At 37.1% G+C, this 19,695-nt stretch overlaps 2 protein-coding genes across 2 annotated transcripts; one reads left to right on the top strand and one right to left on the bottom strand.

The window, feature by feature from the left end:
• Positions 1-214: 214 nt before the first annotated feature.
• Positions 215-2,870, bottom strand: LOC131432040 (lipoma-preferred partner homolog). Its single transcript, XM_058598081.1, has 2 exons — positions 2,756-2,870; positions 215-2,692 (listed from the first exon to the last, which is right to left on the bottom strand). The coding sequence occupies exon 2, from the start codon at positions 2,631-2,633 to the stop codon at positions 879-881; it is 1,755 nt and encodes a 584-aa protein (XP_058454064.1). The 5' UTR covers positions 2,634-2,692; positions 2,756-2,870; the 3' UTR covers positions 215-878.
• A 15,988-nt stretch (positions 2,871-18,858) lies between these two features.
• LOC131428091 (rRNA-processing protein FCF1 homolog) lies at positions 18,859-19,692 on the top strand. Its single transcript, XM_058591752.1, has 2 exons — positions 18,859-18,997; positions 19,051-19,692. The coding sequence occupies exons 1-2, from the start codon at positions 18,995-18,997 to the stop codon at positions 19,657-19,659; spliced, it is 612 nt and encodes a 203-aa protein (XP_058447735.1). The 5' UTR covers positions 18,859-18,994; the 3' UTR covers positions 19,660-19,692.
• The last annotated feature ends 3 nt before the right edge of the window (positions 19,693-19,695 follow it).

The raw sequence follows: 19,695 nt of genomic DNA, 5'->3' as shown, positions 1-19,695 counted from the left end.
AATATGATTGCATACTTTTGAACAATGCCCGTGAAAACGAAATTTTTCACATTTTTCAGAACCGTAAATCGAAAATATAACTAAATAAAAACAGCTGCCTATAGAAATACGGGTCGCTTCATTTGAATCCTAAATACTTGACTACCGGTCCATGAATTGCTACTTGCAATATTCTGTACGTTTGAAATTTCTTTTAAAAATATAGCAAAGACTGTTTACATGCCCATGACACCAATTTATTATTCATTTTGATTCTTACAATCCATTGTAATATTCCGACGCTACAACACCAGGCATTTGTAAATGCGAAAGATTAATGCACTGAAACTATGACGAAAATATTCAGGTATCATAATTTAACAAGATTAAAATCCTTTGTTTTCTAAATACAATATGCTACTCACTATTGGCAATGGTTAAAGTTTATCTAGGTTTACATTTGAATTCGATCTTAACATGCAGTTTGGTGATATACGATATATTTAGTATCAATAGTATTTATTTAGTGGAATGATTAGATTTCATAAATGCGTATGGATAGAAGTCTAAAACATGTATATATTTATGAGCGTTGCCAAGTATAATTATTATTATTGAAAAATTTTAAATAGACACGATAAAATGTTCGAGCGATACGTTTTTTTTTACAGTGACTCACCTAAAACTAAATTAACAGCCAAGAGTAGTATAACAAACAAATGTCGTCTTTTTACTTTTTACGGTCGTAATTTTGTGCGCTATCCAAACAAAAATTTTCAACTCAATACCGAACTTAGTACCGAATGAGAAGAAAACTTTCCGATTTCTGCCTTCCTAGTTTTCTAGAAACACGGCAGTGAGGGCGAATTCATTCAATGTTGACGTTGACGAGTTGGAACTTACAACTCGGTCGTCATGTGACTGGTCAACGCTTGAACCCGCTTAGCGTTGCAACTCTTGCAGAGGATATGGTCATCGAGCGGATAACAACCGCGTCCTTCGGCTTCCGACGAGAGCAGGAGACTGCAATCTTCGCACTTGTAACAGTTTATGTGAAAACTGCGATCCAAAGCTACAACACGAATTGTTTCATCTTGACCCGGTTCCGGCATAATTGGCATGTTGCAAACGCAGCATCGTGGTGCAAACTTTTTATGGAAATCTTCGATGCAGTGGATTTGATTGGTTGCATCCACGGTAAATGGAATTCCGTCCAGAGATTTACCACAGATTATGCAAGTAAAGCACTGGGGATGATACGGTTTTCCCGTGGCACGCAGGATTCGTTCAAGGATAGGTTTCAAACAAACCGAACATTTCTCCAGCGTGTTCAGATAATCCTCTTCGCAGTACGGTTGACCATCCAAAGCATAAAACGGTTTTCCCTGCAGATTGATCTGACATTGGTGGCATGTGAAGCAGGCAATGTGGTACACCTGATCCATCGCCGTACAGCCCGTATTTTCACCAATCACTCGCTCGCAACATTTGACACATGTTCCGAATGAATCAGAATCCTGCACGTTATCCATTGATTGCACCAACAAATCTGTCAAAGTATCCACTTCGGATTCTTTTGGAGCATTATGCGGAGGAAGTTGATTAGACGCATTAGTGATCAGGCTATCGTTGGGACTATTTATACCGCGAGAATTCACATACGGTGTGTACAGTGAATAGTTTGATCTTCCGGACATTTGACTGGAAGGTCTAGGATTGATCGGTTCGTAAATCGATTCATACGTGGTAGAGCCTTGGGAACTCATGCCGTAAGTTCCATACAACGATTGATGATGAACATTGTTCGCATAAATCTGATTATTTTGAGCCAAATTACTGTAAGTCTGACCGGCAGCACCTGGACCAACCATGTTGTACGTTGGTTGTGGTTGACATCCAGTTGAGGGCGGATCTGTCGCTCGCCGTAGTTCGCTATACGATGAACTAACTGGACTAGGAGGAGGTGGAAATTCATCATCATTTTCTTCCAAAGATAACTCATTCAACATTTGGCCTTGTACATCCTGAGCTGGTGGAGGAGGAAGTTCATCAGATATTTGTCTTTGTATAAATGGCTTCTTCTGTCCGGCACCATGAACTATATTACTGTAAATCAATCCATCTCCGTTTTGCGACCGCCCTGAAACATTTGCGTAAGTTCCTTCGCAGTACCGTGGAGCAGTGTTCTCATAAACAGCACCATCCGCTTGTCCTCTTTGCTGCATTTTAATCTGCATCATACGTTTGTGGTGCTCCAAAGCTTCCTTCTGCTGTTGTAATTCTACAGCATTATCTAAAGTTATTTTTCGGATCCCCATCTTGCCAGCAGGTCCGGCACCAAATGATGTATTCGTATAAGCATGTTCCTCCAAGCCCGCTTGACCGGTTTGACCCTGAAGTAGTGTAGAATACGACGGCTCAATGTACTGTTTGACGTGAGAACTTTTCGGAACCTGTGGAGGCACCGTCGATGGTGAAGGTTTTTTCGGTTTTGGTGGCACAGCAGGTCCCTTCCGACCCATCATTACCATACCGGGTACACCAACACCATCCGGTCCACTATCTGGGAGTGTTCCATACTGCGACTGCTGCTGTTGAGGGTCATTTGATGACCTTAACGAACAATGAGCGAACTGTGAGTTCAAGTCTTCCATCACCGTTGTTATTTGACGAGCGTTAATCTATGGCAACGATTTTCACTTCTTGGTTGGATCTGTAGAATTGTTGAATCACTTTCATCATTTTTAATAATAATTGTTATGAATCACACCCTTACCACTCATAAACTTGTGCGCTGTTGCAATTTTTATCAATGGTGATCACTCTGCAAGATATGCCTTTTGTCCGTAAGAATGAATGACATCATACTGACTTTTGTAAACAAAGCAATAAAAACATCGCAGCGAGGGTAAGGAAACTAGCCCCATGACACAGGAAAAATATTAGCAAAAACTTTTCAAATTTTGATTTTTCGGTTTTTTATTTAATTTTTTTCCGTAAGAAGTATATATCACACTTTTTTGTGATAACGGGCAATAGGTAACCTTTATACATACATTTTTGAAAGAAATTGCAGTCGAGCTATGACAAATAACATATTAATTTTACCACCAGACGATCAGACGACCCCGTGCTCTTCGCAACAGTTCATTTCTTTGACTTCCTTTACGACGAACTAACTATGGTGCTAACAAAGCTATTATAGTGATTTTCACTGTCGGCTAGAAAAGATTGCGATGCGATAAGATAGCGACAAAATGCCGCAAAGATAGCGAAACTGTCATTCGCATCAATTCAACCCCTTCGAGACCACAAGCCAGAAAAAAATATTTTTTAAATTGACCGTTACAACAACTAATTTTTTATTTATTATTAAGAAAACTTCAGTCATAATTAATTCATATTGATAATGTGTATGATTACGGCGTGTGCTATTTATTTGACATAATGTACGATTCAGACGATCCGCCTCCTTCCGTCACCGTCACCGAAACGTCAGCTTCCGTCAAAATTAGTTTAATACTTTCTTTACCGGAACGTTCACACGCTCCGTCCGTCAAGACGTTCCGTGACGGTGACGTTACGTGTGAATGGCTCCATAAGAATGCATGTAATTAATGTTGACGGTGCCGGTGACGGAGATTGACTGTGACAAAAGAAGACGGATCGTCTGAATCGTACATAATGATTATTTTGTGCTTAGTATGTTCCCTTTTCATGTATACTTTGTATTAATCGACGCCTTGGTTTTCAAAACCTCGTGCTTTAATCGATTGTGCTATTTGTCTACTCTAAAAAGTTGGTCGTCTTTGACAGATATACATTTGTTGATGCTTTCGATGAACAATGAAATAACAATTGTCGCTAAGGAATTTTACCAGTTGAAAATGCAATTGGCCTCAATCCAACAGCCGATTAATTTTTCTTTTGGCTCTAATGCTAGTTAATTTCAATACAACAGACAGCGAAGGGGTTAAAAAACTGTCCAATTTTCTGTCAGCGATGCCAGGTGAAATTTTAGGCGTCTGCGTATTAGAAATGGTCCTATGCGACCTCAATATTTAGAAGTATGACGAAAAAACCGAACGAAAACCCTACAGTAATAGCAAAAGTCATTAAAATGGATGATTGTTTATAAAAATTTCGAAAATCTGCAAAATAGTCGGCTTAATTGCAAAGTCTGCTAACAAACGAAATTGCAAATTTACATACCAATCTGCAAACCTGGCATCAGTGGTTCTGACGCTCATTATTTCGCAATCCTGCGACGATTCCGTCGCATTCTATGTCAAACTGAAAACCACTATATTCAATCACGTATCATTAGGATTGGACTTCAATCTATCACGCAGTAGAATTCTTGATTTTGTTGTATAATTAAGAAACTATCATTAGGACCGTATTCTGTCTGATGATTATACCTAAAAAATAAATAAATAAACCATTTCCGGCAGAGAACTTCGCTTAGCGGTTATTAACGGTTATATTTCTGCCGGATTCTTGCCATACAACACTGCCAGGACCGTTTAAAATTTTAAATTTTTGATTTTATTGTTGACTAGCTGAATTACCCGGCGTTGCTCAGAAATGTTTCGTGAAGGGAAGGCCGAAAAAAATTCTCGAAGTTGTCCTGCTTAGTGAAATACTCTTGTAGTGAAACATAACTTAGACGGCAACTCGATTGAACAATACTCCGTTCATGTTCAGATTGCGAATGATCAGTGTCCCATCTCAGATCTCACAATAATCATAATTTTCATGGTATTTTCGACAAACTGGGTCAGTTTTATATTTGAACCCTTTTATTAGAAACATTTAAAACACCTTTCTCTCTATTAATACCTTCTTAGTAACCTCCGAATTTCATATCTATATGTGCTTGTAACGTACTTCCGTACTTCCTCGCCTCAATCGATCTACATACCTCCTCTTTATAAAAATTTTATGGCATCATGAATTGTTCAAAATTTTCCATCTGATAATGATTATTTTATAACGAAAGGCTGTTTAACATCATAACTACATTCGTACTATAGAATAACATTTTTATATAATTTATTTTACCAAGGCTTTAACCATTTTGGCCGTTCATCGGGGAGGAAAACTTATGGAATAACGATTCAATTAATACTAATGTTGTTGTAAACTTATTTCCATTACCTTGAGTCGACAGTTTTTTTCAATTTACATAATAAAATGCACATTAGTTGTATGATTTCGTCAATTCAAATCAATGTTGAGAATATTTATTCCCCCTCACTCTTGTGAATATTTTTGTGAACCTGCTAGAAATATACTGTACTCGTAAAGAAGTACCAATTTTTCGTAAAACCCGATCAATTTTCCCTTTCACTTTCCATGTTCGGGGCACTTACTCCACTCTCACACCCTCTAAATAACCTTATAATCTATTTTTATTTAACTTCCTTTTTGTCAGTGAACTTACTACAGATCTCCTTCATGATTACCCTGAGTAGTGTAGAAAGTATCTGTGCTTTTCAAAAAATATCGATTCCCAGCTTTGGTACATGTGCCAAACTTGGTGGCGATTCGTTAAGTTGTTTCGTAGTTATGCTCAGACTTGAATACACTCACGTTCATAGGCAGACAAAGATTATTTTCCCTTAGTTCTTTGAATTCCCCGGCAAAATGGAACCAGATCTTTTGAAATTATTTAAAGAAAAATACGACCTTGAAATTCTTGCCACTCTCTTGTTTTATAAAAAATGGAGATTAAAATTTATTTTAAAAATCCCCTACTTCTAGTCTAAATGTCGATTCTCTTCATTGACCCTCTCCCCCCATGTTAAGGACACTTCCTACACACTTTCCCCCCTGAAAATGTCCTAATGATCATTTCTGAAGAGCTTCTTTGTGCCAAATTTGATAGCAATCCGTTCAGTAGTTCCGGAGTTGCGCTGTTACAAACTTTACATCTCCTTTTTAGAGGGACGTACTACATCCACCCCACACGAATACCCTAAGTTGCACAAAAAGTATCGATTTTCGTCAAATTAAATAAAATAAAATTAAATTTCGGTTTTCATCAAGTTATATGAATTTTTTCATAAGCCCTCCTTGGTTATGACACTTGCTACGCTCTGAAAAAAAAGTTGTACTGTTAAATTATAAAAATTATCATGTGCTTGTATATGAGTGAATAGGGTAGAAGTAACAGAAATCATTCTTTAGATGATGCATGATACATTTTCTACCAAAATTCATTTATACACTCTTTTTGATTTATTCCTTTAACATGGTAACGAATACCGTGATCCTTATTTCAATGTAACCATGCAATGATTCTGAACGCTAAGCAGAGATGGCATTGCACTAGAGTTGTACACCAGAGCGTAAGTTTCAATTTTACACTGCGGATACATTTGGTGTGCTCCACACAAAGAAGAAATCGCCGTTCTTCTCAGTTTCCATTAGACAGACTTTGAGTGCATGCTTGTGTTGAAAGAAGCAGGTGCGAGCGAATCACATTCTTTTCGCACGAATCGCTCTCACGTGCTCTCGCCTAAATACACCCAAGTGATCACTGGCGCGTGATGGTGAGCGAACACTTCTGTGAACTTCAATTAATAGAGAGTAGATCTGGCCTTGCTATGAAAAATTTGCGAGAAAAAACGAAAGTTCAACGATAAATTGTTTTATTTTGCTGATTTTGCGTGCCCCACGTTACTTATACGCAAACCATACACCAGAGTGCTCACCGGCGGGTAAACCTCAGTGAAAGTATCGGAATCCACCTCAGAGAATTTATTAGCTCTGCTCTAGCACTTTGGTGCGATTCAGTGGAGGAGGCAAAAGGAAATAAACAAACGCAATCATGATGCGTGCACACTTTTTACAACAGTGGTGTATATATGTGAAAGAGAAGAGCTCTCGTTGAAGTTGTCAGTGCGAGGGGAGAAATTTTGCTTACTCTTCGTCACACAGAGGAGATGGACATCTCTGACGCTAAGTGTTACGGACCAGTTTAGTAATGCAATTGTATCAGTTTAGTAATGCAATTATATCAGTTTAGTAATGCAATTATATCAGTTTAATAATTCAATTATATCAGTTTATAATTAAACACAGGGATTTATCCGATGGCCCAAAGAGTGGGTCTAGACATTGTAAAGTATTAAGAAAATAATGAACAAAACTAAACCGCTCTTCAAGCGGTTGTAGTACCTCAATTAAGCAGGTATAGATTTATGATTTGTGTGCAAGCCGAGACAAGCCGCTCTTCAAGCGGGTCTAGGGCCAAATATAGGAATTTCCACATTTAGAGCAATAAAATCTTTCCGCTCAGCTTTCGATAAGGACTAAAATATGTACACAAACAGCATCGGTCTGAGCCGCGCACCAGGATGTATGAAGTAAATAATACCTTTGTAAACAAGCAGGTAAAACTAGATGCGCGCGCTGACATAGCTAGATATCAGTGTGAGTTAGGATCCCGCAATGGGATAGAAAGGGAAAACCGAGAATGTTGCGGTTAATGTCGCGCAACATTTACATTTGTTGTAAGGAAAATACTTGTATATATAGTTAAGATTTTGTTAAAATAAAGCACTTGCAATTCACTGCAGTCAGGGGGAAATTGTTACTCATCCGAAAACAGCCCAAGTGGAATTGATTTCAAGGTGGATAGACCGCTACGAGAGCTATCCGGCTGCGAAACAATTACACTAGGCTTCATCCAGATACCCCTTAGTAACATTGGTGGCCGCAGAAAGGAATCTCTGCGGTCAATAACATTGGTGACTCGAGAAAAGAGTCTCGCCAGTAACATTGGTGTTCTCCAGCGAGGACGAGAACTCACGAAGATCGAATTCACGTTATCAGCACGAAAGGAAGGCTTTCGTTATTAACATTGGTGGCTCCAGAGAGGAGCCAAGAAAAAACTGGTCTCTAACGCCAGTAACATTGGTGGCTCCAGAGAAGAGCCAAGAAAAAACTGGTCTCTAACGCCAGTAACACTAAGAATCGGCTACGAAGTCTGTTGAAACTGTCTGTTGTTGATTTTATAATAAATACTTATTCGATAGTGGCACTAAATAAATATTTACAGCATAAAATCGCTAAAGCGTGTATATTTTACATTAGTACTGTTTTGTCAAAGCGAGCTAGCTTACGGAGCTCCAAACTTCACAGATTTTTAACTTATTGAAGAATGAATGAGAACTGAAATTTGACTAAGTTGACCTGTTCCTACCACATTGGAAAGGAATGATATTGAAATTTCTACTCTCTTTTGTTCAAGGAAGAAACGAAATTGCTTTCTCTCTCTTCGTTTGTTTTGAATGCGATTATTTACGATTGAAACAATAAAAAACGGAGATGAGGCTATTAGATTTTATTCGTCCATTGAAAATACGTGACAGTTTTATGTTTTGGTTATTAGTATTATTCGATGACTAAACAAACCGAGAATAGTGAACAAAACAGAATAATGTGAAATAAGCGATAATGAAATAATTAATCAGCTTGAAATTCATATTTCGGCATACTTGCTGTTAATATTGCAAGTAGTATTGATAGTCAGAAAATTTAATTTTAATAGTTAATTTAAAAAAATATAAGATGTCAACTTATTTGTCAAACGATATCATTTCATTCATATGTGAACTTTTTGACGCGATATGCATATCTTTATCAAATACAAATAATAATACCCCTAAGTCCCATACAAACGAACCGCCAATGTTTGGTTCACAGCCTGAACAAGTAAGCCTAGCAAATTACTCCCTTTCATTGCGATAGTTTGAAAATGTGGAAGGAGATCGTTTCTGGCAACGCTTTATGCTAGTTGCTACGATGTAAAACAAACTTGTTTGTTTATGTTTATCGTTGCTGTATTAAACTGCAACAATCAGTCTAAATATCACCGGCACTAGCACAAAAGATGAAAAATGGACTTCCGGTGAAGCTCTCAAAGTGTTAGCATATCGTTTCGCACTAGTGCGATAAAATTTTGTGTATTTCTGTTCGCGGAAGAAAAATTTTTTCTCGTCCTAGAGTGGATCCGTGTGGCGACGCCGCGAAACATCATCGGGAGTCAATGTAAAAGAATTTACAATCGAAAAATATAAAATAATCGAAAATAATAATACAACCAAACATAACCTACAAGAAAATAAATGAACAACACATGTGCAAAAAACACAATCGAATTAAAACACAAAATTAAATTATAAACAAACAATACAAAGGCAAGATGGGCCATCACTGGTGTCGCGGACGCTCGAATTAATTTTAATATTTATGGAAGATTTCTTCTGACGAGACGGCCGTAAGTAGAATCGTAAAATCAGGCCGATCCTAGAATAATAGGCTGAGTTATAAAATTTGTATAATGTTTTGTTAGGATGTAGCGTCTAGACAAAATCGGCGCACAGTATAGACAGGAAATAAATATATTATTTCTTTTGCATCTCCTCTGAATGGGAAAACCCATATCAATTGGTCTCTATTGAGACGCGCAAAGATAAAGGTAAATCAGCAGGTAAAATTAGCATATTTGTCTGTCCCTTTGAGGTTTGAAGTGTAGTAATAGAATAAGAAAAGTGTACATATAGATGTAAGATGGAAATAATAAAGTAGTCTGTTTTTAGTTAGGAAACAACTCGTGTTTCTTTTTGACGAGAAGAAAGAAATCCCTTCGTTTGGAAGGAGCTCGTTTTCCACAAGGGAAAACGAGAGTTAAAAAAAAAATTAAAAAAAAAAATCCCTACTTCGTGTAGGAAGAAATTTTCAGTAGTTGGAAAATTTAAATGGTGACCCCGACGTGATTCGGCAATCCTGGAAAGTATATAAATTTACTTTCAATGCGGTGACGAATGTTTTAATGTGCTCTTTACGCCGAAAGTTCGTAGTTGCAAGAGTGAAAATTCCGACGTAATTCGGCAATCCTGGAAAGTATATAAATTTACTTCCAATGCGGTGACAAGTGTTTGATGTGCTCTTTACGCGAAAGTTTGCTGTTGCAAGAGTGAAAAATCCGACGTAATTCGGCAATCCTGGAAAGTATATAAATTTACTTCCAATGCGGTGACAAGTGTTTGATGTGCTCTTTACGCGAAAGTTTGCTGTTGCAAGAGTGAAAAATCCGACGTAATTCGGCAATCCTGGAAAGTATATAAATTTACTTCCAACGCGGTGACAAGTGTTTGATGTGCTCTTTACGCGAAAGTTCGTAGTTGCAAGAGTGAAAAATCCGACGTAATTCGGCAATCCTGGAAAGTATATAAATTTACTTCCAACGCGGTGACAAGTGTTTGATGTGCTCTTTACGCGAAAGTTCGTAGTTGCAAGAGTGAAAATTCTGACGTGATTCGGCAATCCTGGAAAGTATACTTCCAATGCGGTGACAAGTGTTTGATGTGCTCTTTACGCGAAAGTTCGTAGTTGCAAGAGTGAAATTCAACCAGCAAACAGCTGGTGAAGGATATTCAACCGGCAAACGGCTGGTGAATTCAACCAGCAAACGGCTGGCGAAAAATAGGGTCGGCAGCGGATAGTGAAGAAAATTCAACCCGCAAACAGCTGGTGAAGGATATTCAACCGGCAAACGGCTGGTGAAGGATATTCAACCGGCAAACGGCTGGTGAATTCAACCAGCAAACGGCCTGCGAAAATTAGGATCGGCAGCGGGTAGTGAATAAAATTCAACCGGCAAACGGCTGGTGAAGGATATTCAACCGAGATACGGCTGGAGAATTCAACCGGCAAACGGCTGGAGATATTCGACCGACAAAAACGACGGGTGATAAATTAAATAGAGGTATGTGTTTACATTAAAGTATCTAAGCTAGGAAGCCAGGTTTCGTTCGAATCTCAATTCGAAAGCTAGAAGAAAAAAAAAAATATCAGTTTTTCCTTTTTGTAATAATATTGAAAAAGTAGAGATTAACCTTCGTAAGGTAACTGCTCTACTAAAATGACGCATCCATTTGTAGTCAATAAGAACGGGCATTGCAGATTGTGCAATGAACCCGACAATAAAGAAGATTTAGTGGCATGTGACGAATGTGACCGTTGGTTTCATTTGTCATGTGCTAAACTACTTAGAAGACCGGGAAAATCTGAACGATGGTTATGTATTAAATGCAAAACCATCGAATCAGAAATTCTTAGCTTAAAAAAAAGAGACTCTTCTCCCCATTCAGGGTTTGAAGAAATGTTGAGAATCCAAAGGGATTCAATGAAAAATTTGGTGGATTCAATTAAAGAAATCAAAATTGAACCACAAGAGAATAATGTCCTGAGTATTCTCAAAAGGCAATCCTTGATGGAGCTGCCGTATTTCGATGGCTCATACAAGGTATGGCCTCGTTTTAAAGCCACATTCGAAGAAACTACAAAAGAAGGTGGTTTCTCTCAATTAGAAAATTTGAATCGTCTCCAAAAATATTTAAAAGGAGACGCCTTAAAATTAGTGAGTACCTTGCTCATTGATAAAGGCAATGCAGAGCTGATAATGAAAAAATTAAATCTGCGATTCGGAAGTCCAGAAATTATCTATTCCAATCTACTAAGTGATGTCCTTACTCAAAGGAATCCGAAGTTTGAATTACCTCAAACTGTCATAGACTTTATAACGTCTATTGACCGATTGGTTAATAATATGATTGTAATAAAACACGAAGAATATTTGAACGATCCAAGATTGATTCGTGATTTAGTGGCCAAGTTGCCAAGTAATCTGCATCAACAATGGTTGAAATACATTGCTGATATAAAAGATTTAAGTGATGATAATATTTTCATCCCTAATTTAAAAGATTTCAACGATTGGTTGAAACCCCATGAAAGATTGGCGACAATGCTACTCTCTGAAAAAAGTGAGAAGCCAATACGTAATGAACGAATACTCGTTCATGAAAAGAAAACAAATAATAGCGAAATTTCGCGGGTTAAAAGAGCTGTTCTATGTTTTGTATGTAAAGACAAACATAGAACAGTTGATTGTTCCAAATTTAAGGGGATGGACATTCATCAGAGATACACCTTGGTGAACAAACACGGATTATGTTACGCTTGTTGTACGTATAACAATCATAAAGCAAGCGAATGTAAATTGTTCAAAAAATGTGGCACGAATGAATGTCAAAAAAGACATCATTCATTACTACACAAGAACTTGAATAATGACGCCATGAATATGGACCGAGTTAATCTTCATACGAAGGCAAAAGATTCAATTTTATACCAAATTATTCCAGTTACTTTAGAAAACAAGAATAATAAGGTTCACACTTTCGCCTTTATTGATCCTGGATCATCGGTAAGCCTAATTCGGGACGATATAAGGACAAAATTAAAAATTAAAGGGAGAAATAATCCATTAACCCTTTCGTGGACAAATGGGGAATTACAACAAGAAATGGAAAGTGTAGAAATATCTGTGAAAATATCAGGGAAAGATAAGAAACCATACATCCTCAAACATATCAGGAGTGTATCGGAATTAAGTCTTCCTTCACAGTCGCTCAAGGTTCAGGAACTAAAACAAAGATATCCTTACATCAGTGATATTGATTTGCAGGCTTACAATAATGCTACTCCGACGTTACTATTAGGTTTGCCACATTCATACCTAATAGTTTCAGATGAAATTAAAACCGGTAAATTCAATGAGCCAGTTGCACAAAAGAGCAAGCTTGGTTGGATTTTATCAGGACGGGTACTGGGTAAACCAAATCGTAACAATCATGTTATGATGAATAAAGAAATTATCACAGTAGAATCTATTAACAGAAAGATGGAGGAATACTTTAGCACAGAAGCATTCGGAGTGATGGTGCCGAAGAAGACATTAGTGTCAAAGGAAACTAGTAGAGCTAGCTCCATCATGAATGACACAATAAAATATAAAGAAGGAAGCTATGAAATTGGCTTACTTTGGAAGGATGACAATGTCCAATTCCCAAACAGTTTTAATGCTGCCCTAAAAAGGTTACAGTATCAAGAGAAAAAGATGCTCAAGAATTCTGAGTTAAAAAATTGGTACATAAACAAAATAGAAGAATATGTACAAAAAGGTTATGCGCGAAAGCTTACGCTGTCAGAGGCAGGCGAGTATAATCCAAAAATTTTTTATCTGCCCCACTTTACAGTAGTGAATCAAAATAAATTACCAATAAAACCTAGATTGGTGTTTGACGCGGCTGCGAAGGTAAACGGAGAATCATTGAACACAAAATTATTGTCCGGGCCTGATGCAACTGCTTCCTTGTTAGGAATACTAATAAGGTTTAGAGAAGGTATTTTTGCTATAACCGGTGATATACAAGAAATGTTTCACCAAGTAAGAATACGAAAAGAGGATCAAAACGCTCAAAGGTTTTTATTTAGAACAGACTTTGAAGCTGATCCCCATATATACGTTATGCAAGTAATGACATTTGGGGCTACTTGCTCACCAGCATGTGCGCAATTTGTAAAAAATACAAACGCACGAATTTTTCAAGAGACAAAACCAGATGCTGTCAGAGCAATAGAAAAGAATCACTATGTGGATGACTATCTCGATAGCTTCGAGAGTGTTGAAGCAGCATCAAAGGTGATAAATGAGGTCATTGAAATCCATAGACATGGGCATTTCAATATACGCAGCTTTATTTCAAATTCGAAAAAGCTGCTGGAAAATATTCCGAAAGAAAATAGATCAGACGATAAAACAAAGTTGCTCGGAAATGATGAAGAATCATATGAGAAAGTGTAAGCGTTTATGACCCCTTAGGTCTACTGTCAAACATTACCGTCCAATCACGAGTTTTAATACAAGAACTTTGGAAAACCGGAATAGGATGGGACGAACCAGTTCCAGTGAAAATCAAGGAAAACTGGCAAAATTGGTTAACAAGACTCGAAAAAGTAAAATCATTAAGAATACCGCGTTCTTACTGTCAGTTGCCGAATCCCACTGAGCAGGAGCTACACGTATTTGTGGATGCCTCCGAAAATGCATTCGCAACAGTTATATACTTGAAAAGTATATGCGAAGGAACTGTTTACATAAACATAGTAGCAGCAAAGGTAAGAGTTGCTCCTACAAAAATGCTATCCATACCCCGACTCGAATTACAAGCTGCGGTACTTGGAACACGATTAGCAAAAACCGTTGAAAACGAGTTACGACTTCCAATAAAGGGAACAGTTTTCTGGTCTGACTCAAAAACAGTTTTAGCATGGATCCGATCAGAACATCGTAAATATAAACAATTTGTTGCACTTAGAATTGGGGAAATCCTAGAAAAGTCTTTTATTAACCAATGGAAATGGGTTAATAGTAAGGATAACCCAGCAGATGAAGCCACAAAAACTATAAACCGTGAATCTATTTGGTTCAAAGGACCAAACTTTTTATACGAACCAGAGGAAAACTGGCCTGAAGAAAAGGAGTTTAAGGAAACTTCTTTAGAACTAAAACCGTTACATGTTATACGGGATAAAAGTATTAATGCCTTTAGATCAATTCACACCAACTGGTGCTCAAATTGGAAGACACTAAGGCGATCGGTTGCGATCATTTTTAAATATATTGACTATTTAAGAATGAAAATAGGTAAAAAATCATTTAGCAAATATATAAACAAGGATAATCTAGATTATGCTGAGAACATCCTTATTCAAAAGGCGCAATGGGAATCATATCCTAAAGAAATTGATACTCTCGAGCGTGGTGAAAATGTCCATAAAGAAAGTGAAATCAGAAATCTAAATCCTGAAAGACTTCATAATGGAATTATGGTATCTAAAGGACGAATAGAAAATGCGACATGTTTGCCGATATCGGCAAGGAAACCAATTATTTTATCCTATAAACACCATATAAGCACGCTGATACTTCGTTTTTACCATGAGAAATATCATCATAAAAAGACGGAGACAGTTATCGCGGCAGTCCGCCAAAGATTCTGGATAACAAATATGAGAGTTGCAATTAAAACAGTCAGGAGAAACTGTCAGTATTGCAATAACATGTCTGCGAAACCGTTCCCACCAATTATGGCTGCCTTGCCGGATTTCCGAACAACACCTTATTGCAAACCGTTTACATTTACAGGAACAGATTATTTTGGTCCATATAATGTAACGATTGGTAGACGCTCTGAGAAGCGCTGGGGATGTCTATTTACGTGCATGGTAACTAGAGCCGTATATTTAGAGTTGGCTCAAGATATGAGTGCAGACTCGTTTATTATTTGTCTGAGAAATTTACAATTTCGAAGAGGACGAGTGCAAGAATTATTTAGTGACAACGGAACCAATTTCGTTGGAGCTAACAATGAATTTAGAAAAATGCTAAGAAGAACATCAGATGATGGAATTAAATGGCATTTTAATCCTCCTGTTTCACCACATTTCGGTGGTGCATGGGAAAGAATGGTAAAGGAAGTTAAAAGCTTATTAAACAATGCTCAACCCACTATTCCAGAACATACTCTTAGAGCAGCATTAACAGAGGCTGAGTTTATAATAAACAGTCGACCTCTAACTCATATTCCACTCGAATACGAGGACGATGAAGTACTCACTCCTAACCACTTTTTAATAGGTTGTGCAGGAGAAGCCGTTTGCTCTATTAATGAAGCATCAAAGGCAGAGGTAACTCGCAGACAGTGGGTAAGAGCCCAAATGGTCTGCAAAAATTATTGGGATCGATGGGTCAAGGAATACCTCCCAACGTTGGGAAAAAGATGTAAGTGGCAAACTAAAGCTAAACCGTTAGAAGTAGGAGATATTGTAGTGTTTGCCGACGAAGAGAAAAAAGGAATTTGGCTTAAGGGAAGGATAATTAAAACAATGATTGCCAAAGACGGGCAAGTTCGATCGGCAACCGTTAAAACTAACAAAGGACAATATGATCGACCTGCTGTCAAGTTAGCTGCTTTGGACGTAAGAAAAGAAGAGGATTCGTCCTCATCCGAAGATCCCGAAAAAACTACAGATAGTAGCAAAATAGGATCATCAACGGTAAATTTTGTAGGAAGCATATCAAATCTAGATATGGCAAAAAATATCGACTATGATAAAAAGTCAAAACCTAAAATAAAGCAGTTTGGCACAATACAAAAGATTATTCTAGCTACTATGACAATATTATCTCTGGCAAACGCAATAAATACTTTGAATATAAAGCCAGTACCAGACGGCGGATTAATATTTGATCACATGGGAACTTGTATGGTTAAAAGAGGAGTATGGAGAACAAATATTGTATCCAACATATATCCTATTGAAGACATTGATCTGTTAAATCATATTCAAGCGAATCTAAAGAAAGCACTAGAATTTACGCAAAATAAAACTAAGGATAAAACACTTTCGGAGCTAGCAGCTTCTATTGAAAGACAATGTGATAACGCTATTCTTGAAATTCAAGCAATCGCGCGTCAAAAAAGAAGCAGAGGAATACTCGGATTCCTTAAAGATCTCCTTTTTGGGGGCGATGATGTGGAAGAAGAATTGAAATCGTTGCGAATTCATGAGGAACAGAAACTTCATGAAATTTCTCAAACGATGAAAATTCTAAACGAAAAGGCAAAGGTTATGGGCAACGATCTGAATCAAAGGATATACCATTTGAATACAGGCATGATATCCTTAAAAGAACGGTATTCTATCACGCAGATTGAAGTATTCTCCAGGAAACTTCTTGAAGCAACGATGTTAGCATCTCAGTTAGCTGAAGGAATAATACAAAAATATCGTTCAATTCGTCAAGATCCTTTGAATAAAAACGAATTGGAGGAAGTGTACAACAGTATTAAGAAAAAACTACCTGCGGGTTATACAATCCTGCGGGACCCACTTGCTATTAAATTCGGAGTAAAACTTAGCAATAACTCCATAAATATTTAATGGAGAATGTAATAATAAATAAGGATAACTTTGAAGTATTCAAAGTTATACCAGTTCCAAGTAATGGAAGCGTGATTGAAGTAGATAATCCAATAATCGCTATCAACCATTTGGAAGAATTCTTTTATATTAATGAAAACTTGATTCAATTTAACGAGAGCCACTATCTGGTAAATCAACCTATACTGACAAAAACAGTTGACTGCGTTGCGGCTGCCATCCTTCATAAGGCTACAAAAGAAAAATGTTTGTCGAAAAAGCTAAATGAAACTTATATTCAGCTAATACCAATGAACAATCAAAATACGGTTGTTTATATAACAAACGAACCAAGGAACATAATTGTCCATTGTGATAATGTGATTATAAATCCTCCGTACAAGGTTGCTATGGTGGAATTAACTTCCGATTGTAAAATTTTGGCAAAAAAGCAGGTTTGGTATGCACAAATGACAGGCGTAAACTATAGAACTAAATCATTCTTTAAATCTATCGATCAGTTACCTTACGAAATTGAAGTTAATCAAAAGAAATTAGTTAAAAGTAACATGACGTTACCTAAAAATCCGTATGAAGAAGTAAATATCATAGATGAAAGGGTTTCAGAAAACCGTCCATATGAAAAAGATTTATATGCTTTAGGAGGAGCGACTAGTACAATCATAATTACGTTAATCATTATATTCTGTTACATATATTTTAGAAGAAATAGAAGACAGAGTAGCAATAGTAATAATCAACAAAACATGTTAGAAATGCCACAGTCACTTATAAGTATGCTACAAATGAGGAGATCTAATCTAAATGAAGAATCAATCATGTAACAATTGAGTTAAATCGGTAAATCACCACGCGGATGATTTACGGGCCCCGGAATGTCGCGGACGCTCGAATTAATTTTAATATTTATGGAAGATTTCTTCTGACGAGACGGCCGTAAGTAGAATCGTAAAATCAGGCCGATCCTAGAATAATAGGCTGAGTTATAAAATTTGTATAATGTTTTGTTAGGATGTAGCGTCTAGACAAAATCGGCGCACAGTATAGACAGGAAATAAATATATTATTTCTTTTGCATCTCCTCTGAATGGGAAAACCCATATCAATTGGTCTCTATTGAGACGCGCAAAGATAAAGGTAAATCAGCAGGTAAAATTAGCATATTTGTCTGTCCCTTTGAGGTTTGAAGTGTAGTAATAGAATAAGAAAAGTGTACATATAGATGTAAGATGGAAATAATAAAGTAGTCTGTTTTTAGTTAGGAAACAACTCGTGTTTCTTTTTGACGAGAAGAAAGAAATCCCTTCGTTTGGAAGGAGCTCGTTTTCCACAAGGGAAAACGAGAGTTAAAAAAAAAAATTAAAAAAAAAAATCCCTACTTCGTGTAGGAAGAAATTTTCAGTAGTTGGAAAATTTAAAACTGGCCTTAGCCTGTCACGTTAGTGACACAGCAAATAAAAAAAAAAAAAAAAAGATGAAAAATGAACACAAACACCCACGAATCTCCAAATATCAATACAGCTAGTAGTATATTCATGGTGGCTTAACCATTCTAGATTATTGTTTAACTTACATTTCGCTTGTGATCTTGATTATCAGTTAAAAACTGTTTGTTTATTTATTTTTCACTATAATAAACAGTAACTATGGTGAACTTGTTCTTACCCTTCAATGTTGCTAGTTTTATAGAAAACTCGTTAAAGTACATTGTGACTCTGACAGTGTATCATGACAGTGTACCGCACGATGCAAAATGTGTCCTTGAAAATTTGTCGAAGTATTCCGTATTATAATTTGTATTTGTCTTTATGGTATATCAAGTGATATCAGCGCTAATGTGAAAAAAGGTATTATCAAAAGTTCGTTTATTTCTAGCGGATTTTTTTTTTCAAGAAATCGACAGGAACGCACAACTACAAACTAATTTGGGTAGTTTTCAATATTTTTTCTCGACGTATTTGAGTGACAACTGGAAAATTTTATCTGGCATCCCTTTCAATAAGCTGGCGATGTATTATATCAGAATTTGCGATGATTTCGATAGTACAAAAATCAACAAAACACATGTGCTGATGTGAATTTCTGGCTGTTTTATTAAAACGTTGAATTAATATTCTTTCTATTTTAGTTGTGTAGTTAGAAAAGCAAAATGGTAATAGTCATAGTAAAATACTGTTTCATTTAATTAAATTTGTTTTGTACTAGGGCAAGAAGTTGCAACTAAAGCGGCTACAATCGCAGCGTTCAGCACAACTGAAAAGAATGATCAAAACAACCGATAGCCGACTCAAAGCAGCCGATCGTGATGTTCGAAAAAAGAAAAAATCTGAGGAAACAGAGCGGAAGCCTATTGAGAAGCCTCAGGTTAGCTCAGCCATGTTCTTCCAGTATAACACTCAACTCGGACCGCCGTATCATATTTTGGTCGACACAAATTTCATCAACTTTAGCATAAAAAACAAACTTGACATCGTCAAAACGATGATGGACTGTTTGTACGCCAAGTGTATCCCGTACGTTACGGATTGCGTTGTGGGCGAACTGGAAAAGCTAGGTTCGAAGTATAAACTGGCACTACGAATCATAAAGGACTCACGTTTCGAGCGGATCAAATGCATGCACCGGGGAACCTATGCCGACGATTGCTTGGTGCAGAGAGTCACCCAGCATAAATGCTACATCGTGGCCACCAACGATAAGGACTTGAAACGACGGATCCGAAAGATTCCCGGGGTGCCCATCATGAATGTGGCTCTGAACCGGTACGTGATCGAACGGATGCCGGATGCTTTCGAACCGATGGCAAAGAAATAAATGATGAATATAACATATTTTATGAGACTGTAATAT

The sequence above is a fragment of the Malaya genurostris genome, chromosome 2 (genome assembly GCF_030247185.1).
Source record: "Malaya genurostris strain Urasoe2022 chromosome 2, Malgen_1.1, whole genome shotgun sequence".
Taxonomy (NCBI): Eukaryota; Metazoa; Arthropoda; class Insecta; order Diptera; family Culicidae; genus Malaya; species Malaya genurostris.
Note: the sequence above shows the minus strand (reverse complement) of the source record. Positions and strands in the feature narration are given on the sequence as shown.

Coding starts and splice junctions, on each gene's coding strand:
- LOC131432040 (XM_058598081.1), bottom strand. CDS start 2,633: ATGGAAGACTTGAACTCACAGTTCGCTCATTGTTCGTTAAGGTCATCA.